The sequence below is a fragment of the Megascapheus bottae genome, chromosome 23 (assembly GCF_031878675.1).
Source record: "Megascapheus bottae isolate mThoBot1 chromosome 23, mThoBot2.hap1, whole genome shotgun sequence".
Lineage (NCBI taxonomy): Eukaryota > Metazoa > Chordata > Mammalia > Rodentia > Geomyidae > Megascapheus > Megascapheus bottae.
Window position 1 is genome coordinate 9782172 of NC_143531.1, and position 27532 is coordinate 9809703.

General features: G+C 39.6%; 1 protein-coding gene across 4 annotated transcripts; it reads left to right on the forward strand.

The window, feature by feature from the left end:
- The first annotated feature begins 130 nt into the window (after window positions 1–130).
- On the forward strand, window positions 131–27206 carry Cfi (complement factor I). 4 transcript variants are annotated; one of them, XM_090356689.1, is made up of 14 exons: window positions 131–255; window positions 3954–4091; window positions 7482–7514; window positions 9351–9630; window positions 10690–10843; window positions 14152–14333; window positions 15153–15266; window positions 15532–15642; window positions 17463–17513; window positions 19634–19737; window positions 19913–20016; window positions 22355–22635; window positions 24706–24810; window positions 26822–27206. In XM_090356689.1, the coding sequence occupies exons 2-14, from the start codon at window positions 4035–4037 to the stop codon at window positions 27037–27039; spliced, it is 1794 nt and encodes a 597-aa protein (XP_090212815.1). In that variant the 5' UTR covers window positions 131–255; window positions 3954–4034; the 3' UTR covers window positions 27040–27206. The 4 variants fall into 4 exon arrangements, with proteins under 4 accessions (XP_090212815.1, XP_090212816.1, XP_090212817.1 ...); XM_090356690.1 differs by having other exon boundaries at window positions 9354–9630; XM_090356691.1 differs by lacking the exon at window positions 7482–7514 and having other exon boundaries at window positions 132–255.
- The last annotated feature ends 326 nt before the right edge of the window (window positions 27207–27532 follow it).

The window sequence follows — 27532 nt, forward strand, 5'->3', positions numbered from 1 at the left end:
CCTAAGCAGAGGCGCCGGAAGTGACGTCAATAGCGCGTCCCGTGGAGCCGGGTTGCTCCCGGAAGTGCCATCGCGCCGGCGCGGGATGCTGGGGCGGGTTAGTGCTTGTGTGGAGATGGCGCTTGTGGCCCGTGTGGCCTCCGGTCAGGTCCTCAGCTGGAGAAATGGTTTTTCCCTCCTCCCCCCGGCCTTGGCTCTTCCGTCTCGTTGCCAGCCCACGGCGCTGGCAAGTTCGGAGCTGCGCGCCGCGTGAAGGTGGGTCCGGCCACGTCAGGGGCGGCTCCTCGGCGGCCCTCCACGTCCCCGCGTCTCCCGGAGATTTTCATTTTAACGATGCACTTGCGTGGGCCGCACTGCGCTACCCTTTGGCCCGTTGGCTTTTACTTGGTTTATTTTGTTTTTGTGCCCGTCCGAGGGTTTGGATTCAGGGGCTGAGTGCTGACCCCGAGTTCTCTTTTCATTGCTGGCCCTCTTGGTACTTGAGCTGCAGCTCCACTACCGATTTTTTGGTGGTTAATTGGAGCGAGGGATTTCACAGGCTTGACCGCCGCGACTGGCTTCGAACCACGATCCTCGGATCTCAGCCTCCTAAATAGTCTGGATTACAGGCCTCAGCCACTGGCGCCCAGCCTCACGATTTTATTAGTTAAGGCAACAAAAGGAGTGTATGTGTGTATGTTTAAGGAAACTGTTGTCTGGTGGAAAGCCAAATTGCCATTTAATCTTTTGTACCAGTCAGTTTACTCACTCAGCAAATAATGTTTTGAACGGTTGGTAGTCTGTGGGCCAGCCTGTTTTGAAGCTTCCTCTCTTGGCCTTCGACTTTTGATACATGACATCAGCTCTCTCCATTCACAGTCACTAAAACCTATCTCATAATAAAAGTAGTGACCTCCATTTATTAAATGTTTGGCGTCTTTTATACTCAATTCCTCTGAGACCTTATCTTTATGTACTTATATATTTGATACAATCTACTTCCACTTTTTTGCCATTGATACTCACTTCACATGATTACTGTAATGGGGTTTGAAACACCTTTGTAAGTACTAAATTTTATTATGGAAATATTGGGAATTCCTGTATATCATTTAAAATCTAGGCTTCCTGAAGGAGCACTCCTAACAGCTACATATATACATAGAATTTGGTAAATGTATTTATTTGTCAGTGCCGGGACTTGAATCTCAGGGTCTCCAGTGAGCTTGGCTTTTTCACTCATGGCTGGTGCTTGAGCATTTGAGCTGTGCCTCCAGCCCAACTTTTTGCTGGCTAACTGGGTGGAGATGCAGTCTCACAGACTTTGGTCTGCTGGTTAGTGTTGAATCATGATCCTCAGACCTCAGCTTCCTAAGTATGATTATGATTACAGGTGTGAGCCACTGGTGCCTGGCTGTTTTCTCTTTCCTATGAAGGACAGAATGCTTTTCTTTCACAGAAATACAGAATTTGTAAAACAGTTATTAATTACAGTTATTAATGCACAAAGTTCTTCAGCTACTCTCACAGGTGTTTAAGTGAAGAAGAGTCAGGAAAGGGGATATCAGTCATACAAATGTGTCTAGGTGAACAAAAATACTATTTAATTTGCTCTCTAATTCTCCCAAGTAGTTTTCAGGAAGACTTAAGACTTCCTCAATCTCAACTCCAAGCAGAAGTGGAAACATTTTGAAACAAATGTTTTTGGGGTATGATTTTTTTTCTAAAGATTCAATTTCCACTTTAACCCAGGAATCTGAGTGCAACTATTTTCTCTAGGTCCTTGAAGATACTTGCTCGACTAGTCTGTATGATAAAACAGTGTCTGCCCAGTAGGCTGTTTCTGCAGCCATCCTTAATCTTTAAAGCATTTTGCAAAGTATGAGCCTACTGTTTTCTGACACTGCTCACCTGCAGGAAATCTCACTCCACTGCAGGGGACTTGTTTTTGTTGTACCCAAAGTTCCCAATCCCCCGAAAGACCACTAGAGTCCACAACCAATGCAAGCAACAAAGAGCCGTTTATTAGCAAGCTTGAGCTTGGTCCTCCGTGCCTTAGAAACCAGTGATGCTTGGAGGCCCCCGAATACAGAATTAGCACAGCTTTTATAGTACAGAATAAACAAGTTTTTGTTTTGTTTTGTTTTGTTTTTAGTTTTCATTCTCACAGCCTTAGCCTCATGTTTTGGTTAACTTTTACATTGGAACACTCCATTTCTTATGGGCTTTGATGTTACAGTTTTCCACAGAAATTTAGGTCAGGATGGCCTTGCTAGCTGTGGAACACAGCTGCAGTCCTAGAGATGACCTTTGAATGTCCTTGCTAGCTGTCTGAGTAAACAACTGATGGAGCATCTTACGGTTCTCCTGAGAAGAAACAGGGAATTTCTCAGACTTAACTTCTGCAGAATGGAGGCTGCTTAGAAATAACTTTTTACTGAAGTTCATTAAACTTCAAAATTAATTTAGACCTCACAGTTTTCTAATGGTACTGAAATTTTGAATTCAGGGTCTTGCACTTGTCAGGTACTCCATCACTTGAACCACATAACCAGCCCTTTTTCAGAGAGTATTTCAGACCAGCGCTGGCCTGTAATCAACCCCATGACCTGTGATTATAGACCTGAACCAACGTTGCCCAGCCCCACATGGTTTTCTTTATGGTGTGTCTGAATATTTTTACATGTCAGCAACTGCCTTCTTCTAGAACAAGTAATCTCGGAAACCATAAGATTTGGCAAGGATAACAGTTTGAAGATAAACTATTTCTCACAGGTTCATCTGTTACATGCTGGCTCCCCCACTGGAAACAGTATTTTGAGTGATGGTAGAAACCTTGGAATATGGGGCCTAGCCAAAGGCAGGGGTCACTGGACCAACACACCAAAAAAGGAAGAGAGAAAGGGAGGGAGGGAAGGAAAACGAAAAGGGAAATCACCACATTAGTCTGTAAAGTTGTATTTATAAAATACAAGAGCTAATAAAGAGTATTGTTGGCTCAAAAGGCAAATTGAGCCACACCAAGTATGAGATAACCACACTTTATTCAGTGTTCCGCCATAGGACTACTGGGAGGATTTTTTTTTTGTGAGGGAGGGTTGCCAGTCCTGGGGCATGAATTCAGGCCCTGGGCACTGTCTTGGACACTTTCTGTTCAAGGCTAGCACTCTGCTACTTGAACTACAGCACCACTTCTGGCTTTTTCTGTGTATGTGTACACAAAACCCAGGGCTTCATGCATGCTAGGCAAGCACTCTACCTCTAGGCTATGCTCCCGGCCCCAGGGTCGTTTTTTGGATTTTCTTTAATACAAATTTTTAAAGAGAAGAAGAAAATTACAGCCAACTTGCTACAATTGCATTGGTTGACAAGAACAGTGTAGGACATTGGTTGATCACTCCTCCAGGTAAGAATTGTGATAGGAAGGAGAAGGCTTTTACCCAGTTAATTTTTTCTTTATGTATCATAAAGTTGTCTTCAGAGACCTGCAATACTAGATTAGAGTAACCCAGGTAACTATGGTCTTGTATCATATTTCTCTGGCCTAAAGAAATTTATACTTGTAGAATTTGAAATTCATATTTTGCCAAGATGATTTTTAAATGTTTTTTGTACTAAGAGAATATAATTAAGGCACAACCAATGCATGGCAAAAAATTTTTTTTGTTAGTTTTTCATGTATAAGAATATTTTCAGTAAAAAAAAAAAGAATATTTTCAGTATGATGTGCTTGTACTCAAGTTTCCATCAGAGTAATTTGTGTCTTGTATGGAAAACAAGACAGATCTGAGTAACAACTAGGGCAGCTGATCTTTCCTGGAGCACCCAGTTTCTATTGGTTACCTTTCTCTGTTTGTTACTGGAAAAGCCGATTTTGGTTTCAGTTCCAGTAAAACTCTGGATTTTAGCCAATTTAAGAGTTCAAAAGTACAAAGCTCTTTGGGAGACCTTTTCTTTCTTAAATATTTTTTCAGAGGTTAAAAATTAAATTTCAAAACCCCATCTGAGATGGAAAGGAGTCTTCAACAGAGACACACCAGCACAACACCTCCAACATGAAGCTCATTCACGTTGTTCTGTTGTTCTTGTGCTTCCACTTAAATCTTGGCATGGTAAGTAATTAAATCTTTATGCAGATCATTTTAAGAAAATGTTTTAAGGATTGTAAAAATATGGCAAAATTCTTAAGTGATGTGACTTAGACAGACATCACATATTTCCATTAATGTTATATAGTAAAAAGTATGTTAATATTTTCATTAACAATTGAAATCATTTTGTATGAACTGGACACAAATTTTATGAATAAAAACATTTCATTTATTGTCACATTAAGTCAACATTTACCACACTCCTTCTATATGTATGGTTCTGTGCTAGGAAAATAATAAGCCTGATATATTTCATTAGTAGCCTTCTAGTACAAATATAGAAAGGTGAGATGAATATATCATTGAAATAAGGGAATTTCACAATATAGCACAAATACTCCATACCTACAATGGCATTATGTCCTAATAAACCCATCATAACTAGAATAGTGTTAAGCCAAAGATGCATTTCTTGCAACCAAACGCCGTAGCCTATTTTATTGTTTTAAACGTCCTTGTAGTTTATTACTGTATTCTCAGCACTACAAATACCAATCCTACTTTATTTTTATTTGTCTTTGTAATTTATTACTGTGTCCTCAGCACTTCAAACATTGTAAGTGATTAATAATAATTAAATCAAGGAGTATTCTACAGTTGTTTGGGAGGCAATAACCTTTTTAACATTTTATTCACACATGTAATTGCATAAGGGAATTTCCCTGTGAGATTTGCATAGAAGCTTACAATCTACCTCATGTTCACCCTCATACACTCTCACCTCACCTTGAAACAATTTCAATGTTTCATTGAAATAGAAAACAAAATTATCCTGTTACTCAGAGATACCAGCTGTTAATTATTGGATACATACTGTTAAATATTTGATACATTACTTGTAAGAACATTTTAGTTGTCATATGCAACTATATAGATATGTGTATGTGTCTACATTTCTTTTTCTTTTTTTTTCATTTTTTGTGCTGGTCTTGGGGCTTAAACTCTGCATTATCTCTGAGCTTTTATATTCAAGGCTAGCACTTTACCACTTAAGCCACAGCTTCATTCCAGCTTTGTGGTGGTTAATTGGAGATAAAAGTCTCAGCCAGGCAATATGGCTCTCACCTGTAATCCTAGCTACTCAGGAGGCTGAGATCTGAGGATAGCAGTTCAAAACCAGCCAATGTCCAGGCACTAAAAAGTCTGAGACTCTTATCTCCAAATTAATCACCAGAAAACCAGAAGTGGCACAGTGGCTCAAGGGGTAGAGCAGTAGCCTTGAGCTGAAGAGCTCAGGGACAGTGCCCAGACCCAGAGTTCAAGTCCCATGGCTGACAAAAAAAAAAGTCTTATAGACTTTGTGTAAGGAAACTGAGTCATGACTGTATCAGAAAGGTCAGAAAGAAAACTCAGCAGACCAACAGGCTTTATTCAAGAGTAAAGCCTGGGAAGGGCAACCAAGTTTCCTTCAGCCAAATGGTACACTCCTTACAACGAATCTCTTTAGTAAGAAAGAGTGACATTGGGTGCGTGTGGGAGATTAGGGTGAGATGGATGAAGAGGAGTTTTCGGTTTCAACAGCCCCTGTGTTCATCAGGGGCATTAGCAATTCACATGGATTGGCTCCTAGGCTCTCTTCTAAGACCACGGGTACACTTGTTCAGGAGTAAGGGGAGTGGAGATAGCTCAGCAGGTTCTGCAGCAAGGATAGTTCTAAATATGGCTGTCAAGATGCTTTAGGTTAAGTCTTTTTCTATCACTTTCTTGCCTAGGCTGGCTTTGAACTGTAATTCTCAGATTCTCAGAACTATAATTCCCCTAAGTGGCATAGCATCATCACCACTGGGTCCTACCCACCTTTTTCTCCCCCTGACACATGGTTTCACTGTATAATCCAGGCTGTCTCAGCCTTTTGTGTGTTAAATACAGACATACATATCACACTTGGTGAAGACATAACTTTTAATCTGCTAGAACATTTTTCCTATTTCTTATTTTTAAAAAATTAACTGAAAGTTAAAAATTCAGATATCCCTCATTTATTATGCCAAAATACAAGCCCAAGCAACTAGGATAATGATCTTTATTTAATCTCTGAAGCAAAAATCATACCAAATAGTATTTCCTAGTGTTTTTACAAGACTAGAGATCAACATCTGAGAGCCTAGCCTACCTGACTGCACCACATCACCATCTTTCCCATAATTCCCAGCAGCATTCTGATCCTGGGGAGAAAGATGTTCATTTGGAACCGAACACAAAAAGCAACCAAGACAATAAAAGATCATCAGCTTTCTTATGAAAATTGAACTTACTTAAAACACTAGATATTAATAGAGAAATGCTCTTTCTGCAACTGCTTTTTTAAGCTAAACAGAATAGTTGCTGGTTTAGAAGTCGAGGCAAGGCTTTATATAACAGACACAGGGCTGCTTCCGTGTATGATGCAAGGTACTTGGGAGGTGATGATCATGCTGAGGAACTGAGACCAAAGCGGACCTAAAACTCCAATAGGAAAGTTTCTACATGGTTGCTCATGCTTAGAAGCAAAATGCTAGAAAGGGTAGAAGAAAAAGGGTCTGTGTTGGGTGAGGTTTTTTGTAATTGTACTCTATTTAAACCTTTTCCTCATTTTTGTCCTTACTGTTTTCCATGGTCATTATCATTGGACTGGTTAGTTAATGCCATAATAATAAAACTACCCTAAAAATCTCATTGGTATTAAAGTTTATTTAGTATGTAAGTCTGTGGCTTGGCTATTGACTGGCTAGCTAATCCACAATAGTCCTAGCTGCAATGGTCTTCTCTTTCTATTTTTGCCCTCCTGACCAGAGAAACCAGAGAAACCAGTGGCTGGCACAAAGTACTTTCCGGGGTTCTCCTGAGTCACATCTGATATGACTTCCCACTAGTCAGAGCAAGTCATAAGGCCAGTTCCAGAATTAAAGTATAGGGAAAAAGAAATGGCCCAGAGAGAGGCTGCAGAGGATTGGGATAATAGGATAGAAAATTAACACTATATGCAATGTACCACAATTATACTAGCATTTATATAGGGTCTAAAAGTCCATTTGTATTCTTTGTCTTTGATCTTCACAGTAACTCTGTGAGATCATTGTATGTATTTCCACATTTTAAAAAAGGAGAAACAATACCTAGTTATCCATAGATGACTTAAACTTGGTAATCATTTCTTTTTCTTTTTTGTTAAGAAGTAGGGGCAGAGGGAAGTGACAGCCTTTATCCCAGCTATTTGGCAGGGCTGAAGCAGGAGGATCTAGAGTTCAGGAACACCCTAGAGATTACAGTGAGAGAAAATCTTGTTTAAATTAGGGATGGAGTGGAGAAAGAGTGATGTATTTTTTTTTCTTTCTTTGGCCATAGTTGATCATCTTTTTCCCTTTTTTACAGGGTAATAGTAAAACAAAGAAACTGGAACTTAAGGTAAAGCTAAAGTATTTATATAGTTGTTGTGAAAGCCTAGACTAAGAGATTGTTTCTGGTTTCTCTAATGACTATTTTAGATTTTATGGTACTCCTGCCTCGAGGAAAAAGAGACATCATTACATTAAAGGAAGTGGTCAAAAAGAAAACAAACTCATCCACAAAGATGCAGTAGCAGCTAAGGATATAGTACAGATTTGATAGAGACGAGGTTACAATAATTTCTTGACACTTTTGATTATGTGCTTGTTCTTAGAATATGCAAATATACTTAATTATAAATAATGGATGCACTGCTATACAAACAAATATATCTTAAAACAAATTTTGTACATAACATTTTAATAATTGTTAATATTTTTACTATTAACCACTCATGGGTTATCATTCATCATCCTTTTTACTTTGAGCATTTTTTTTCATTTCAACGGCGTATTAACTGGAAAAGATACCTCATAAAGATCAATAAATACAACTAGTACACAGAGAGAGGTTCATCATTGTTTCTATTAGAGGGTAGGAACATAGATGTAAAACAATATTTCAAATTGTCCTCAGTACTGACAGTTGGACATAAAAGTTGTCTGGGCATCATTCATTCATTCAACATAAAAACTTAGGAATTACCTGCCATCGTGGTAATCCCAGCTTTCAGGAAGCTGAGGCAGGAAGGATCATGAATTCAAGGCCAGCTTAGGAAATAAGTCCTTACATAGACATAAGGAAACTCTGTCTCAAAAAAGCAAACAAAGGGCCAGGAGTGTATCCTAGTGGGAGAGTGCTTGCCTAGCATGCACAAAGGCCTGGATTCAATTCCTCAGTATCACATACACAGAAAAAGCCAGAAGTGGCTTTGTGGCTTAAGTGGCAGAGGACTAGCCTTGAGCAAAAAGTGTCCAAGGACAGTGCCCAGGCCCTTAGTTCAAATACCCCAGGACTGGCAAAAAGAAAAGAAAAGAAATAAAACAAAAACAAAACTTCCTAGGGCCTTCCTTCAACCAATCCATTCTGGAATCCTATTGTTTTATCTTGTTCAAGTCTTTTCCCAAACCATGATCGCATTCTATTCTTACTGCCTCTTCTTCCCCAGGTTCTTAATCTGGCACATTCAGTACTGTTTACTCTAGAGTCAGGACAACTCACTACACCTGTACTGTGTTTCTGCTATCATAACCATCTGACAACACTACCTATCTTTACTGACCTTGCTCAAACACTATCCCTAGGAGACCTAGAACAGCCATCCCCCCCGCTGTGTCTCCAAGAACACTGTGTTATATTTGGTTATATTAGTTGCATTACTTTAACCATTGCCTAACTCACATCCTCTAACATGTTTCTATCTTATTGCCTAGATATCAAGTCCTTAAGAGCCATTAAGAGTCCATTAAGAGCCTTAAGAGTCCATTTCACGCTTACCTTACTAAGGTCAATAAATAATTTTGCATTTAGCAATAAATAAATAAATGTATGCATTAAATTCAGTCCATGAGGCTATCTAGTAGCAAGTTTGATACTCTTTTAACATGACTGCTGAGCTTCATCAGTATGTTAACGACTGGATTTTGTGTCAGCCTTGGGATAATAATAGTTCCTACTAATCGCATGCCTAGTAATGTATATAATGCCAACTATTACATACATATTACATCTACTTGTTAAAATAAAACCGAAGAAATCAATCCTCATTTTACAGATGAGAAAATTCATGTTTCATGCCAATAATTTGTCCATATTACTGCAAACACCCCAAAATGAGCTAGAAACTAGACATCCCATTCTTAAAATGGCACACCACAGAATCATTGTGTGGGCTGGGTCTATTTCTGTTTACAGCAGATTTTAAAGTCAGACTCATCTCAAGAGGATCTGGTGGACAACAAATGCTTACTGAAAAAATACACACATCTTTCCTGCACTAAAGTCTTCTGCCAGCCATGGCAGAAGTGCATTGATGGAACCTGTGCTTGTAAACTCCCTTATCAGTGCCCAAAGAATGGCACCTCAGTGTGTTCAACCAATGGGAAAAGCTACCCGACTTACTGTCATCAGAAGAGCTATGAATGTCTTCGTCCAGGGGCAAAGTTCTTAAATCAAGGAGCATGCAGAGCTGAAGGTAGGAAAGTTATTCCATGGCATAAAATGGATACTATTGTATACCATCTTTTCTTCTGGAAAATTCTTTTATTATAGAACGTTCCAAAGACAATCCCAAATTTTAAGACTCAATAGTAATTGAGGTAAGAACCAAAGAAATCTACAATCCTTAGAATCCAGGCATCCTGTGAATTCTGAACACATGATTTAAGGTGTCACCTGCTACCTGGAACCTTAGAATTGTCTACACTTTCTCTGCTTAATTAAAGGAATCATTCCCAAAGCCACTCAACTAGTTTAGACATCAGTGAACAAGTCTTCCTTTTTTTTAGCCAATCCCGGGGCTTGAACCCATGGCCTTGGCACTGCTCTTGAGCCTTCTCAAGGCTAGCACTCTATCACTTGAGCCACATCACTGCTTCTGGCCTTTTCTGTACATGTGGTACCAAGGAATTGAGCCCAGGACTTCATGCATGCTAAGCAAGCTCTCTACCACCAGGTCAAACATCTGGCCCCAAACAAGTCTTTGTATGAAATTGGGTTTTACATGTAGTCTAGTTAAGGCTCAGCTCCCTCTTTGACTCTCCAGCTCTTGTATTCCTTTTAGTATTCATGTCCTCAGGTCTGTCTTTCTCCAGGCCCAGCCCATTGTCCCTAACTATCCAAGAAGCTTAAGATGGCACTGAGGGGAGACTAAGCCAGTCTCCCCTCCCTGTTGAAGAAGAAGGCCATAACTGAATCTATGTTATGAGTGTCTGACATTAAATGCTTCGAATTTATGAGGAAACACAAACCCTCTCTATACTTTTGTTAATTGTTTAGCTTACTTGTAGGGCTGTGGACTTTGGGGTAAGATCAATGAAGCAAATTTCAGTTCCTGGCTTCACCTCTAGGCCAGTAATAACTTCTAAACAGGTTCTCTATATCTGAAAAAGGCTCTGTCTTCAGAGAGATGATGTTAGAGTCTGTGATTGCTTTCCCTACATAACTGAGCAGCACAGCTTTAAATATTTTAAATTACAAGTAGAGAAAGTAAATGCCTAACTACTGTTCATGATTTGGGTTTTTTTTATTTTAGGAAATTTTAATATTTCCTTAAGTTATGGGAACACAGATTCAGAGGGAATTTTGGAAGTAAAACTTGTGGATCAGGATGAGAAAATGTTCATATGTAAAAGCCGCTGGAGCATGACGGAAGCCAACGTGGCCTGTGCTGACCTTGGATTCCAACAGTGAGCACTTATAGAATGGGGATTTTTCTCAGGGCTGATTGTATTGTCCCAACTGTTTGCTTTCTGATTATCTAACCTTTCTCCTATGTGACCTGAGAGCATTAATTTCTACCTCAGAGCCTTGCTGGGAGGATTAAATATGTTCATGTTTGCTTAGCACTTAGGTTCTGCTGTGTACCAATCACCTGTAAGCTTCCTTAAATATCTGCACTGAATCCTTTAGTGACTCTCAAAGTCTTAAATGCACTGATTACTGTCCATTTCCACTTGTTCTTACTGAATATTGTCTACTTATGCCCTTTATCTCTTTTCCTTGAATACATTGCAGAGATTTGTATGCTTGGTCAGTCTTTTTATTCATTTTGTATATTAAAAGTTCCTGTTTTATTTTTAAGCAGTACTGTGATTTGAACTCTTTTGTTTCGTCAAGTGCTCTACCATTTGAGCCACACGTCCAGCCTCTTGGTTTATCTGTATTTCAGATAGGATCTTGAGAGTTGCTGCCTGGGAAAGGATGGGACCTCAGTCTTCTCCTCTGTATGCCTTCTACATGGCTGGGATTACAGGCATATACCACCAATCATATCCAACCCTTCACTGTAATCTTTAGTTCTCCCTGTTTTTCTCTATTGTATTTTTCCCAGTTCCTCGAGTTGAATGTTTAACTCTGCCATTTCCTGTTTTCCTTATGTTACTAAAGTAAACATTTTAAATATAAATTTTCCTCTAATAGGAATGCTGTAATTCTTCATATTTTATTATTACATTTAAACTATCTTCTAATTTTCAGTAGTATCTTTTTTTGGTCCATATGCAGTTTAGTAGTTTGAATAAATACATTAAAATGCTTTGATTAGTTTTTGTTTATTCATTTCCTATTTATTTGTATTGTGATCAGAGAATGCCCTGAATGGTCTGATAACTTTTTAATATTTGTGGGGATTTGCTTTGTACTGGATTTATTTAAATACTTCAGGTATAGAGTGCTATAAACATAGATATCTATTAGGATCAGCACAGTTGTTAACTCTTACATTCAAGTCTTTTTCCATTTCTTTAATTCCAACCTTTCTGTATTTCCATGATAAGTACTTTTCTCCTTCCTTCCTCCTTCCCTTCCACCCTTTCCTTCTCCTTCCCTCCCTCCTTCTCCCAGCCTTTCCTTCTTTCCTTTCCTTCTCTCACTCCTTCCCTCCCTCACTCCCTTCCCTTCCTCCTTCCCTATCTCCCTCCCTCCTTCCCCAGTCCTTTCCTTCTTTCCTCCCTTTCTCTCCCTCTTTCCCTCCCTCTCTTCCTCCAACCTCAACATCCCAAATGCACAAGTGATAACCTATAATTTTCAACCTAATGGTACACTCTCTTGGTCTTCAATCTGTCTTTATTTTTCACTTGCCATATATTGCATAAGGACAAACTTCTCTAATTTTAATTAGTGAGAAGTTCTACATCCTTAAGAGCTCCTTGGGGGCCGGGAGCATAGCCTAGTGGTATTGTGCTTGCATGCACAAAGCCCTGGGTTTGATTCCCTGGTACCACATTCACAGAAAAAGCCAGAAGTAAAACTATGGCCCCAGTGGTAGAGTGCTACCCTTGAGAAAGCCCAAGGACAGTGCTCAGGCCCTGAGTTCAAGCCCCAGGATTGGCAAAAAATAAGAAGAAAACTTGAGGTTATATCTGTATATAGTATCAGTAAGTTGTGAGCTTTTTCTTATTTATCTATCACATTGCCCCAAATGACTCTTTTTTGTTCTCATGTATCTTTATTATAGATCCAAAACAGTAACAAATACAATAGTCTTTTGTCCTTTTCATTTCAATTATTCTGATAATTAGATTGGCATTAATATTTCATTTCTGGTTCCATTTGTTATATGTATCTTTGCTCACATTTTATGTATTTATTTACTTATTGCCAGTCTTGGGGCTTGAACACAGGGCCTGGGCACTATCCCTGAGCTTCTTTTGCTCAAAACCAGCCCTATACCATTTGAGCCATAGTGCCACTTCCAGCTTTTTCTGTTTATGGAGTACTAAGGAATGGAACCCAGGGCTTCATGCGTGCTCATGCTAGGCAAGCACTCTACCACTAAGCCACATTCCCAGCTCTACTTTTTTATTTTTAACAATTTTCCTTATTTGCTTTTAACAAGTACCAGGAACAATTGAATGTGGTAGAAGGGTTCACTATAAGTCATCATCTCTAGGATATTGGGGAACCTGATAAGTTCTCTGTACAAATTCTGGACAAATTTCAAGTCTTAAGTAACAATACTCAGATGCTAAGACAAATTGGAATGAGTAGAGTTAGACCAATTTCATCTACTAATTCTTAAGCAATAATGTGCCAGTTTGTTAAGCCTTATAGCGTGGGGCATGTGGAGAGACCCCCAAAAGGCAAAGATGGAAATATGAGCCAAGCATATTTGATTTATATTTCTTAAACCTCTGATCAAAATAATCTACTCCCTCACCTGGAAAGAAAATTAACTTAAAAAGAAAAGACATGTCAGATAGAAGGAAACTTCAGGAATGAGAAAGAAGTATTCTTCCTTAATGGGGAAACTGTTTATTGGCAGAGCACTTGCCATTTTTTGAACCTTGGCTGGTTAGTTTAAATGGACTATTTTAGTTAATCTATAAAAAATATAGTGAGATAGTTCCTTTTTTTTTGTTATGGTGCTTGAACTCTGGGCCTGGGCACTGTCCTTGAGCTCTTCAGCTCAAGGCTACGGCCCTACCCCTTAAGCCACAGCACCATTTCCAGTTTTCTGGTGGCTAATTGGAGATAAGAGTCTCATGGACTTTAGTGCCTGGGGCTGGCTTTGAACTGTCATCCTCAGATCTCAGCTTCCTTAGTAGCTAGGATTACAGGTGTGAGCTACCACACTCAGCTTAGTGAGATAGTTCTATTCACTATTTATTTATTTATGGTTCTGGTACTGGAGCTTGAGCTCTAAATGTTGTCCCTTAACTTTTTCATTTAAGGATAACATTCTACAACTTGTTTTACAGTTCCACTAATGGCTTTTTGGAGATAAGAATCTCATGGATGTTTTGCAGTCCAAACTACCTTTGAACCATAATCCTCAGATCTCAGCCTCCTGATTAGCTAGAATTACAGGCATGAGCCACTAGGGTCTGGCTTCTATTTGCTTTTACAAACGAAGCTATTAAGGCTCAGAGAATGTATAACTCATCTGTTTACAAGATGAGACGTAATCACTTTAGTCCCTTACCTTCTACAACAGGGCTGTAAACTCTAAAGTACTAATTATTTTGCCACTATATTTGGTTTATTCTGTTTGCAGGGGTGCTCTTTGTACTCAAGGAAGGTTTCATCTACCTCCAGATCTCCATATCAACTCCACTGAATGTCTGCATGTTCGGTGTCGGGGATTAGAGACCAGTTTAGCTGAGTGTACCTTTACCAGGAAAAGAACTAAGGGTCACCAGGGTTTAGCTGGTGTGGTGTGTTACACACAAAATACAGGTTGGTGACTTACTTGCCTGATGTTTTCCATTCCCCCAAGTTTCCTCCTTTCTCACCAGGCCTGTAATAAATAAGCAAACAACAATTAAAAGCCACTTGTTGGTCAAGGAGACTTCATTTCGGCTTTAGTGTCTAGATTGATCCTTTTTCATTATTTCTTTTAGCCATTCAAATATTACCCCTCTCTAGTTCTTTGATGAGAACAATCTTGCCCAATACCCTTCTGCTTCCTCTAACATCTGTATTAAAGTTACTTTGGTAAACACAAGGATAAGAAGAACTTTCAGCATCTCCTTTGAGCATTCTAGCTTATATATCTTTCTTTAAAAATTTCAGTCAATACTTCCTCTTCCCAGAAGTCACTGCTACTTTGCTCCTCCATCCCTTCATTGGAATATTTTGGCCATATGTTTAATAATAAATACCAAATCCCTACCCTGTCCCATTAACATGTAAATGGCATGCTCCTGTGCACTCTGAAAATGGTGGGGGGGGCCACTAATATAGTAGCACTAAGAAGAAAAGGTGAGCACTGGTGTTTGCTCATGTCAGCTAATGCTCCTGGCTCCTAACTCCCCTCTATCCCCAGTAACTACAAACTGCCACAGCAGCACTGGTTTTCAGAGGTATTGAAAGGGCCCCCATAAGCCAGTTTTGACTTCTATTGTCATCATCTAACATATATCCTACATAGAATTTACATCATTTCTTGAGGTCTAATTTTTTATCTTCATGACTCCATCATTCCAAAACATGTGAAGGGGATATTAGGTCACAATCCCATGAATAAATTTCACTAAGATAATACCTGTTTTATAGCTTCTCCAACAGATCCATCCTTCCAGTGTGTAAATGGGAAATACATTGCCTGGAGGAAGGCGTGCAATGGCATCAATGATTGTGGAGATCAGAGTGATGAGCTGTGCTGTAAAGGTAATAAGAATGCTCTCCCCAGATCCACACCCTTCCCCAAGCCACACATTCATTCCTCCGACTGAAAACGTTAAAGCAATTGTACTGTTGAATTTGTTTCCAGTTCATTCCATTTGTAGTAATGATAATGATGGGTGGGGAAGAGGGAAGATTTAACCTAAGGCCTTTTCCATATGTGAGGCAGGCACTCTGCCACTGAGCTAGCCCAGCATCTACCTCATCTGGTTTTTAGGAGCAGGAGTAACTTCTGTTTGTGTTTGCACAGGATGCCAAGGTAACAGCTTCTTCTGTAAGTCGGGTGTTTGCATTCCCAGCCAGTATAAGTGCAATGGTGAAAAGGACTGCATTACAGGAGAAGATGAAGTTGGTTGTGAAGGTAATCTAAAGTTGGTATCTTTTCCTTTTTCCTTTTTTTTTTTTTTTGCCAGTCCTGGGGCTTGAACTCAGGCCTTAAGCACTGACCTTGGGCTTTCTCAAGGCTGGAGCTCTACCACTTGCACCACAGCACCACTTGTGGCTTTTTCTATATATGTGGTACCAAGGAATAGAACCTGGGTCTTCATGTATGCTAGGCAAGCACTCTACCACTAGGCCAAACTCCTGGTCCTCCTTTTTAGTTTTGATCCTGAAGTGTTTTGTTGGGCAAATTACAATCTCCTTCACTACTGTGATCCCAGAGACTGAAGCCAGGACCTCGTGCTAGCTAAGCACCAGCTTCCACTTGAGTTCATATCCACCCCTAAGCCTGGATTACAATCTTAAATGCAAGTAGCAGTAGGGATATTTCTGGGGAGGCATTTGAAGAACTAACTGTGGAATGTTCATCTCCTTATATCTACTTGTTCTCTCAGAACATTGCAATTCAAAAAGATTCTCACATATACAAGAAATAAAAATATGTGCAACAAGTTGTTGATGCCTTGCTAGTCTTGTTCATTTTTCTTCCAGCTTTTTTTCCCTGTCGGTGGCTTGTTGGTTGTAGTATTTAAAAAATGTTTCAGATGTATATGTAAAGCATTAGTATATATATATTTATATTTATAATATATATATATATGCTATTCTCTCTTAAGTATACCAACAAGTGAAGCCTGGCTTAAAATGCCTATTTCTAGAGGCCAGGAGTTTGGCCTAGTAGTAGAGTGCTTGCCTAGCATGCATGAAAACCCGGTTTTGATTCCTCAGTATCACATACATAGAAAAAAGTCAGATGTAGGCAGCAACTAAGGAACGGTCACCAGAATAAATGTATCCCATTTCTCAAATCCTCAAATCCTCCAGCTCAAAGGCATTAACTGTTTTTCTTAACATGCTTTTCTAATACCCAAGATAGATGGGCTACCCTGAATTTTCCCCTACTTTCTTTTTGAGCATTTAATGTGAATGTTGACTCTCGTTCATAAGTGAGCATCAGCATCTTCTTGCTCCAGGAAGCAACTTAGGGGTGTGTTATAACAGACAGATGTATCTTCATCCCAAAGAGAACTTTGGAAATCCAGGAATATGAGCCAGGATTGCTTCATCTAAGTAACACTGCCTTTTCTGGGCTATGCTGTCTCCATGGCATCCCACATACCCATCAACATGTTGGTGGCTATCGGCCTTCAGATTCCCAGGCCAAAGAAATCATGATCCTATCTTCTGAAAAGTTCTACAACAGCAGAGTGAGGGTTGAAACATTCTATATAACTTCAAGCAATAGGAATGAAAAGGAATCCTCTCTTTGGAATTTAGGAGTAAAAATAAAATTGCTACCTATCTCGACTCCTAAAACAAATGAGATATATTTGTGGGCAGAAGCCCTGTAAGAGAGGCATTATAGTGTACTTTATGAGAGTGTACATGCACTCTCTTGTGCATGCCAACGAGTGCTTCTTTCCCATGGAAAGAGTTTTGAATGCAGGGTTAGGGGAATAAAGTTTCCTCTGACCTGTGTGTTTTGTCTGCTCTTAATATTGCAAGCTGCAGCCCTTGAGTCTCACCACTCGTGACAGCAGATACTTCCAGTGTGAGGCCACAAGAATTTCTTTCTCAGCCAGAGCAAGAAAATCAGATGACATGCTTTGGGGGATCTTTGTAGTCCTTTTAAATGGGAGGATACATTTTAAGATAAAATTATTGTCGGGGTTTAAATGATTTCATTTTCTCTATAGACATATCCATAACAGTGGATTTTTGTTTGTTTTATCATAAAAGAAAAAGAAGTCGAAGAAAAAGAAGAACTTTTGGCTCCTGATATGGATGGGGGTAAGTTAATATTCTTTTTTTTTTCTTTTTCTTGGTGTTTCCCTGGTCTCATTTAACTTTGCACTTTAATATCATGTGTGTGTACATTATATGGCTATATTGCATTTTTAATTTAACCAAAGTGTATATATATATATTTATTTATCACATATGTTAATTGTATAAAGGGGTTTCTTTGTGGTATTTACATATATACAATTTAGATGTACTTTTATCAAATTCACCCCTACACATTTTCAGTTCTCCTCATCCCCTCTTTAAACATTTTAATGGATTTCAATATTCCATTTTCGTAAATGCATATAAGTACTTTGATCATGTTCACCATCCCCTCTACCATCTCCTTTTCATATTCCTCTCCCTGGTTCCGACTCCCATATAGTCCCTGATAGATACTTCAATTGAAAAATATTTCATTTTTTCTACTTTATCACTTAAAAAAAAAAACAAGCACAGATGGTGCTGTGGCTCATCATGGTAGGGCAGTACCTTGCGCTGAAGAGCTCAGGGACAAGGCTCAGGCCCAGAGTCAAAGCCCCCGTAACCAGAAAAAATAAAGCACAAATGATTTTGTTGTTGTTTTTTATTGTGGGGCTTGAGTTCAGAGCCTGGGCACTGAGCTTCCTTTGCTCAAGGCTAGTGCTCTATCACTTTGAGCCACAATGCCACTTCCTATTTTTGGGTGGTTTATTGGAGATAAAAATCTCACAGATTTTCCAGCCTGAGCTGGCTTTGAACCATAGCCCTCACATTTCAGCCTCCTAAGTAGCTAGGATTACAGGCATGAGCCGCTGAGATCTGGCTATGTTTTAGGACATTTTAAATGAAATTCATGTGACCCCCTTCTAATTGCTAGACCCCCCCTCGCCCCAAATTCAGTAACTTTAAAAAATCATTTGAAGAATGACAAGTGCAGACTTCAAAGCTACAAATACTAATTCAGATGATTGGGGTTTTTCTTTTCTATTTTTTGTTCAAGATGGTGCTACTTTTCAGACATTACTCAAATAGGCCTCTACTGATGCTGTCTCTTTTCTGTCAAAAGTCCAAGCAAACATTTAGTGCTTCCCATTACACTCTTCCTTCAACCCAGGTTTCAGGACCAGTAGCACCAATAAAACCCCAAAAACTTGCATGCCATTCCTTCTCACTTGAGTATACACAGTCATTCATGCTAGAACTAAAGTTCCCTCCTCATTTGTGGCTAAGAAACACGTTTTCAAAATTTTTTCAAGAAGTGATCAATATACATAGAAAAAAGATAAATATACTCTTCGCTGATATCAATTCTCTTTCAAGGTTACGTCTTTTTTTGTTTGTTTGCCAGTCCTGGGACTTGAATTGAGGGCCTGGACACTGTACTTGGACTTTCTCAAAGCTAGCACTGTACCACTTGAGCCACAGCACCACTTCTGGCTTGTTCTGTGTATGTGGTTCAAGGAATTGAACCCAGGCCATTGTGCATGCTGGGCAAGCCCTCTACCACGAGGCCATGCTCCCAGCCTCAAGGTCATGTCTCAAGCTGTGCTATTCTCCATGACAAATGTGCCCTGTCTCCATGGTCACACAGGAAGGAAACATTGCCCAATACCCAATATGTCCTGCTGTTTTGATTGTTGAGGGTTCCTGGCATATTACCTCTCAGGGTTAATACGATAGTAAATGATGTAAACCATATACAAAATACTTGGTATGGAACCAGATGCATTTTCATAATGTTAACATCAGTATTATTAAAGAGTTCCATACAAATAGATATGGAAAGGAAAGACCATGATAGGGAAAGGATGCAATTTTCTATCTTGTCAGTTTATTTAAAATGTGACCCACCCTACCCCATCCGTCCTGAGTTCTCACTACAGTGATGCCTGAACAAGTGCTATTTTTCATCTGCCAGCAGCCAGTAAATATTTAACCCCTTGGCCAGCTTCTTTCTGTCTCAAGGCCACCTTTAGAGAAAACTTCAGAGAATCAAGCCAACTTTAATAGTAAGCCAGAGCTGACCTGTGTTGTGTTAGCTGCCACCCTGCTGATTTTGTGGCAAAGATCATCAAGAGGCGGCTGGACAGATGCTAACAGGTTCAGGATAATAGCAATATAAATCTTCTCCTTTCTTGAAGAAAGAAAATGGACAAAATCCTTATTGCCTGAAGTGTCCTGTGGGGTCAAAAGAAACATACACGTTCGAACGAAGCGAGTGGTCGGAGGAAAGCCAGCACAAGTGGTAGGTCTGCATGGCCAGTCACATTTTCCTCCTGGGAACAGCCAGTCAGAACACAGGGAATGGTGTGATTACAGGAGACTGGAGGCTTACAGTAGAAACATCTCAGGGCTGCCTGCTTACTCCACTGTGTTAGAATGGCAGTGAATGGCTGTGACCATACAACTATCTTTTACAGGGAGACTTTCCATGGCAAGTGGCCATTAAGGATGATGAAAAACTCAACTGTGGGGGAATTTATATTGGTGGCTGTTGGATTTTGACCGCTGCACATTGTGTGAGGTAAAAATAAATGGTCTTCAGTATGTTTTAGATTTCTCAAAACCATGGAAAGGAGTCATGGAGACTGTGGTGGATGTAAACTAAAAACATCTATAAGAAATCATTAATTTTCACTTCATTAAGTGCCAATTATTTGCTGCTATTCATAAGCAGGGGTCTAGAATGCCAGTTCACCTTTTGTGTTCTCCACAAACCAGATCATTGATTTCCATTGCAAAAATCAGACCAAGTTCAGAGGGACTGAACTTCTTCCTTGGCTCTTTTGCTGGTGCAAAAACCAAAGTGCTTAGCGGAGTTTATGACTGGGTGTTTATAAAGTTGTGATAGTAATGAAGTATTTTCTCTGGTTTCACTCAAACCATGGGGTTTAAAGAATTAGCTTTACTCTGAAAACAACTTATCCCTAAATACAGCCTAAATGGAGCCCCAATTGGTGTGCCAAAGCAGTCTATGATAATGGCTAAATGGCACCACTCAAAAGCCATTCATTGTTAACAAATCAAGATTAACTTAGAGAAGGGCAAAGTTCAAGATACCAGTGTTAGTTCTAACTTAGAATAAAGGACATGACATTTACTGAGTACTTTATACAGACTCCTTACTGGACTAGGCCCTATCTTGCTACATATTTCTTCCCATTTTGTAGACTACCACAAAAACTCTACCACTTGATCCATGCCTCAAATTGGCTTTTAGTCTGTTGTTTTTGGTTTTGTTTTTTCAGATAGGGCTTCATACTTTTGCTACTCCTCACCTTGGCTGCAGACCATGGGCCATGATTCTCCTACCTCTGCCTCTTGATACCTGGGATGCAGGCACACTCACTGTGAACCACCATACCCCAGTGGTTACAGTTTTTATGTGTGGGGGGATGGTTTGACCTTAGAGTATTTCATTTGTTCAGCTTTCTTGGTAGGCTAGTGTTCTTCCACTCAATTCTTTAATCCATCTTTTTGCTGGTTAACTGGAGATGGAGTCAGCCTGCTCAGGCTTTTTTCAAACTGTGATCCTCCAGATCTTAACTGTCTGCGTAACTAAATTATAGGCATTATCTATGAGCACCCAGATTCCCAGCTTGTTTGGGAGACAGAGTCAGTCTCAGCTGTCCTCAAACTACAATCCTCCTATCTCTGCCTCCTGTGCCATTTTATTTTCTAATCATTTAATTCTCAAAACTTCTCTTCTTCCCTGTTACCACTCTGCTCTCTCACCTGCCATTGGGATTATATGAATTGCCTCTTATTACTTAGCCTACATTCACTCTGTCTGTCCACTGCCCCCACCTATCATTTCTTTCCTGTGCAGCAAGAGGACTATTTCTATACTTCATTTTCCATGTAACCCTCAATGATTTGCATTCTTCTTAGGATAAAAGAAGGCCCCATATGGAGTCTTAAGTCAAAGCTTACTTCTTGATTGAAGTAACTATGTAGTGACTGTTCATCACATGTTTTACAATAGAATACTGGTCTTTTTCAGTGTCATCATCCATTTAGTGCTATTTATAATTTGCTGAGTTCCATGAAAGCAGGAGTGATCTTGTATTTTACTCATTTTGTATCCCCTTGCTTAGCACCAGTGCCTTCCTTTATATACCCAGAGTATTAGTTGAGTAAATTGAATGAGCACATTTAACCCTGAGACAACATTCAAGATCTCTGATACTGAAATATAGCCAAAACTAATATAGAAGACGCCTTCTTAGGACACTTAAAGTGTAAATAAAGGCATCTAAGAATTGCATGAACTTCTCAGACATCACTGTTCAAATGTAATATGATTATCTGAATCATTATTATAGAAAGATGAACTCTGTTCAGTGTTTGTTATTTCTGACCCTGGAAAGTACATAGATAACCCGTGTGGGTGTCAGTGACTCATACCTGTAATCTGAGATCCAGCCTGGGGAAAAGGGAGGGGTCCTTGAGACTCCATCTCCAAAAATAATTAGCAAAAAGTTAGAATTGGAGGTATGGCTCAAATGGTAGTACACCAGCCCAAAGTAATTAAAAGGCCCTGAGTTCAAACTCTTGTGCTGAGAAAAAAATCCATTACATTGTTTTATTGCTTATGGAAATCCATTTTGTGAAATGCTTCATTGTGGAGATGTACTACAATATGTGATGGTTGGAAGAGGGAGATAGATTGGCCATCTCTTCATTTCCCAGTGAAATAGTTCTCTCCTAAATAAATTTAATCTCACTACTTCATGACAGCAGGATTTTTTAAGCAGTGTGAGAAAATAAAAATTAAAGAGAGAATATAAAGATGAAATACTAGAATTGAAAACTTGTATTTGCTCTCAATATATACAATTTCCCTGTTCATCCTCTTATAGACCCAGTAGAATACGCTATTACCAAATATGGACGGGATTACTAGACTGGATAACACCTAATAATGCCAAGTTAATGATTGAGTATGTGGAAAAAATTATTGTTCATGAACACTACAATGGAACCACCTACCAAAATGACATAGCTTTGATTGAAATGAAAAAGAACGCCAACCTCAAAGAATGTCATATCTCTAATTCCATTCCTGCCTGTGTCCCCTGGTCTCCATATCTATTCCAACCTAATGACAGATGCATCATTTCTGGCTGGGGGCGAGAAAAAGGTATCTGCTTTGTAACTGAATAATCAACACCCAGGGGTGGGAAATAAGAGGGATCAGAAGGAATAGAAATGCATGGACTGAATTTTCTAGAATTTGAGAGTTCAACTATCATAATACAGAAGAGTGAGCATGCTGGCAGCCTGGGTGGAGAAACTGTGTATTATTTCAGCAGTACATCCTGAGCTGGAGAATCCTGATACTGGCTTACAGCTTTGCTGTCCTGTCACCCCCAGGAAGTTCATGGGTTTTGAAGGGTTCCCATCCCACGTGTCTATTTTGCACCAGGTCTTATGCATGCTTCCAAAGGACACTTAAACTCTGATCCTGAAGTTGATCTTGAGAGGCCAACATGAACCAAGAAAAAAAGAATAGATAGGTTATTGCCCAGTGTGAACTTTCTGGATTTGTTGGAGTGATGTGGAGAGAAGGTAAAAGGTTTGCAGAGTCAGAACAAAATAGTAGCCCCTAAAGACTGGGAAGGGAAGTGAGGCAAATGAGGGGGAAAGCACTAAGGGAGGGGCTCCTTATGGCTGAAGTTCTTTAGTGCTGTGGTAGCTCAACTGATTTTCAAATGTGGCAATTTTGAAATGAGCAATTTGGTGGAGAACACAAAATTCCGAGCATGTAAATAACATTCATATTTGAAGAGAAAGATATGCTTGTGCTAATTTGTTACCCACTGTATACATTCATTGAATTACTATAATATACCCCATAAAGTCAGCTTCTTAGAACTGTGGGTATTGAGGAAGATGCCCCAGTAATAAAATATATCATAAGAAGATTGCTGTGAGCTGGGGACAAAAGAGGGAGATAGGACAAAATTGACTCTACACCACTGAGGTATCTTAACCTATGTTCTTGTGTTTTCCTCATTTGTCTTGGTCTGTCAGTACTACCTGGCCCCTCTCCTTTCATTGACCAAATATGTCAAGAACCCAAATGGTCATGTAAATATAAAGCAAATTATAACTCCCATTTCAAGCACTTGAGATCACCAAAGAGATGGATTTCCTTTCAGACACTTAAAATCACACACTGGTAATTCCTTATGCATTTTTTTCACTGTGAAAAAAAAAATTTCTATGGCCGGGAGTTTGTCCTAGTGGTAGAGTGCTTGCCGAGCATTCAGGAAGAACGGGGTTCAATTCCTTGGTACCACATGCCTAGAAAAAAGCCAGAAGTGGTGCTGTTGGTCAAGTGGTAGAACTCTAGCCTTCAGAAAACCCAAAGACAGTGCTCAGACCCTGAGCTCCAGCCCAGGACTGGCAAAGAAAAAAGTTTCCACTGTATCAAGCTTGCCCAAAGTATTCAGGAGCTGTAAAAAGATTTTCTTTGTGAGATCCACCTCATTACCAATATCTAGCCAATTCCCCTGCTGAACTCAGTGACTTGAGTTCAGTGTACCCTAATAATCTCAGGATAAATGCCTTTATTAAGCAATAATGACTTGATTTGTAGGCTCTCCCTTGACTTCAGTCAAATTTAGAAAGACAATTGCAGCACTAAGCATTTGAAGAGAATATGATTAAATGTGCTAAGGCATTGTTCTCAAAAATTGAAATGTATCTTAAAGAATAATGTATGTCAGATATATAAACATGTATGTGTATTCACACACATATATATTCTATGTGTGTGTGTGCGTGCGTGTGTGTGTGTGTGCGCGCGCGCACACGCATGCGTGCTCGCCAGTACTGGGGCTTTAACTTAGGCTCTTTCTCAGCTTTTTCCATTCAAGGCTGGCACTCTACCACTTGAACCACAACTTCCCTTTCTTTTTTTTTTTTGCTGGTTAATTGGCGATAAGAGTCTCATAGACTATCTTGCCTGGGCTGACTTTGATCCTCCAATATCAAATCTCCTAAGTAGCTAAGATCACAGACATGAACCACCATGCTTGGCTTTATATGTGTTCTTTATAGATAGTTGTTCTCTATATTATAGATAGGTAGATAGGTAAATTGATTGATACATAGTATACTGCCCAATGATTTACTAAGTAATTTGACCGTTCATTTATATTTTTCATTTATGATTTCTAAATGTCTGTTTCCTGATTTTGTTTAGATAACCAAAAAGTCTATTCACTTAGATGGGGTGAAGTTAAGCTAATAGGCAACTGCTCTAAGTTCTACCCAAATCGTTACTATGAAAAAGAAATGCAGTGTGCAGGTAAGTGCCAAGTGGGTTATCTGGAACATATATTGTTACTATGCCATTATGACTTTAATGAAATACCTGAAGCTGAGCATTTATAAAGAAAAGAGGATGTAGAGGCATGGTTCAGGTGGTAGGGTACCAACTGACCAAGCAAACCAAGCATATGCAAGGCCCCGAATTCAAGTCCCAGTACTGGCAAAAAGAAACGAAGTTCATTTAGTCACATAGGCTGATGTTGCTCTCAGCTCAGCTGTCATGAGCCTTTCAAGGGAATGTGCCACAAAAGTTCCAGATCAGAAGATCAACCGAAAGACAAGAAGCAATAGGAGATGAATGTTGGGAGGACTGAGGTTTGAAGCAATCTAAGCAAAAAGTTACCAAAACCTCATCTCTCTACACAGGCCCCGGGTGTGGTGGTTTACAACTGAATTCACAGCTATTATGAGAGGTATAATAGGAGGATGGAGGTCTGAGACTAGCCTTGGCAAAAGCCCAAGAATCTATGTAGAAAATAATGGAAACATCAAGGGCTGGGATGTGGGCTGAAGTTGGAGAGCACTTATCTAGCAATCTGAAGACCCTGTGTTCAAACCCCAGTAGTGCCAAAAAAAAATGTATTTTAAAAAAGAAGACAAAAAGGATATGTCCTAGGCTCACTCTATTTACAAGACTCACCTTAATCCCTCTGAGATTACATCTCCCTGATCTAAAGAGTTCTTGTTATCACCACACTGAGACCATGCCTGTAGTATCTAAAATGTATCTGCCTGTCTGTCTAAGACACAGGAGAGAAGGAGAGGAAAAAAGACAGAAAGAATGTGTACGGGGACTTGAATTCAGGGCTCTTCACTCCCTCGGCTTTTTGCTCATGGCCGGAACTCTAGCACTTGAGCCATACCTCCAGTTCCCTGGCTCGTTTTGAACCTTGATCCTCAACTCTCAGCCTCTTGTGTAGCTAGGATTACAGGTGTGAGCCACCCATGCTCAACACATGGAGCCAGACTCAAACTACATCCAACCATGCTTGAAAGTCACTGGAGTTACAGCACCCACCTACTAACTCCATAGCATTCAGAAAAAAGATGTTCAAAGGTCCTGAGGAAAAATTGGCCTCCCACTTTGAAATAGAGCTCAGGATTTTAGTGGACAAAGACCTGCCATTATAAAGAAGACACACATTGAGATCTGGTTGCCACTTGTGAGCTGGGCAGCCGTGGACACATGAGTGAAACTTCTCTGTGTATTGTCTCGTTTGTCAAATGAGGAAAATCCTGAGACATACCTCGTCAGGCCATGGTGATGATGAAAACTATGACGAACACCGCAGAGCACTCAGTGAGTGCTAGATGTTCTTTTTTTTAATGCATGCTGGGAAATCTCTTTATTGTCTGTGAATTGTCAAAAAATAATAATTAAAATAGAAATGGTGGTACATGTTTATAATTCCAGTGCTTGAGAGTTAAGGCAGAAGGATCATGAGTTTGAAGCGGATCTAGGCTATATAGATCCTGTCTCAATTTTTAAAAAATATTCTAAAAATGCTTTAACATGCACATGAGGACTCAGTTCTACTTTAGACATGTTCTGCTAATTCGCTGTGAATTATACAAACTTCTTTTCTTTCTGTCTTTTTTTTTTTTTCCAGTCCTGAGGCTTGTACTCAGGGCCTGAGCATTGTCCTTGGGCTTTCTCAAGGCTAGAGCGTTACCACTTGAGTGAGTGCTGGATGTTCTATTGCTTTCCCAGTCTGTGTGTGATACTGCTTTCAGGATGTAATCCCACATCAGTATACAACTTCACAGAGAACACAGGCAGAAAACAACTGATAATTTAGGAGATCAACTAGAACACTTTCCAATTTGCCAGTCCAAGAGAGGCCCATAAAGGGGGCAAGCCCCTGTCACTTCCTGACAGGCGAGTGCCAAAAAGCCAAAGTTATGTTACTCTTGGTGGATGAGACAGGAAGGAAGGTGGTACAGGGGCCATGAATAACAACAGAAAACAGGTGATTTCTCTTTCTCAGGTACAGAGGATGGTTCCATTGATGCCTGCAAAGGGGATTCTGGAGGTCCTTTAGTCTGTACAGATGCCAACAATGTGACTTATGTTTGGGGTATTGTGAGCTGGGGTGAAAACTGTGGAAAGCCGGAGTTTCCTGGGGTCTACACTAAGGTGGCTAATTATTTTGAATGGATTAGCTATCATGTGGGAAGATCTCTTATTTCTCAGTACAATGTCTGAAACTGCAACCTCCATCTTTGTACACATATTCATTCACTGGGGAGTCCATCTTGATTGAAATAAGACTGTATAATTAATACTTCTCCAAGGGGGGAATTGATGCAAAGGGGGTGTCCTATTGAAACATTGCTGTGTAATTCCCAAATAAAATGTTTTGGCTAGACATATAGGATTTTTGTTGTTGTTATTGTTGTTTGATGTTTTGTTTGATGTTGGAGACTGAACCCAGGGACTCACACATGCTCAATTGTTAAGTATACCCTCAACCTACAGGTTCTACCTGTCAGAAAGTTAGATTTGCCTTACCCTTCTTCACACATTGTATAGTCAGGGTAACAGAATATATATATTGGCATTAAATGCTTTTTTATTATATATATGCATAAACACATCCCTAGATTAAAAAAAAAGTACTGCAATGGGTATTTATGGTCCATGTACAATTCCTGGGGGGGGAAAGTGATTCTTTTTTCATGCTGAAGAGTTTGAGCGC

Excerpts from the sequence above, each read along its gene's own strand:
- Cfi (XM_090356689.1), top strand. The coding sequence starts at position 4,035 with ATGAAGCTCATTCACGTTGTTCTGTTGTTCTTGTGCTTCCACTTAAAT. Across the intron at positions 10,844-14,151 it reads GCTGACCTTGGATTCCAACA|GGGTGCTCTTTGTACTCAAG; the intron begins GTGAGCACTTAT and ends TTCTGTTTGCAG. Across the intron at positions 14,334-15,152 it reads GTGTTACACACAAAATACAG|CTTCTCCAACAGATCCATCC; the intron begins GTTGGTGACTTA and ends CCTGTTTTATAG.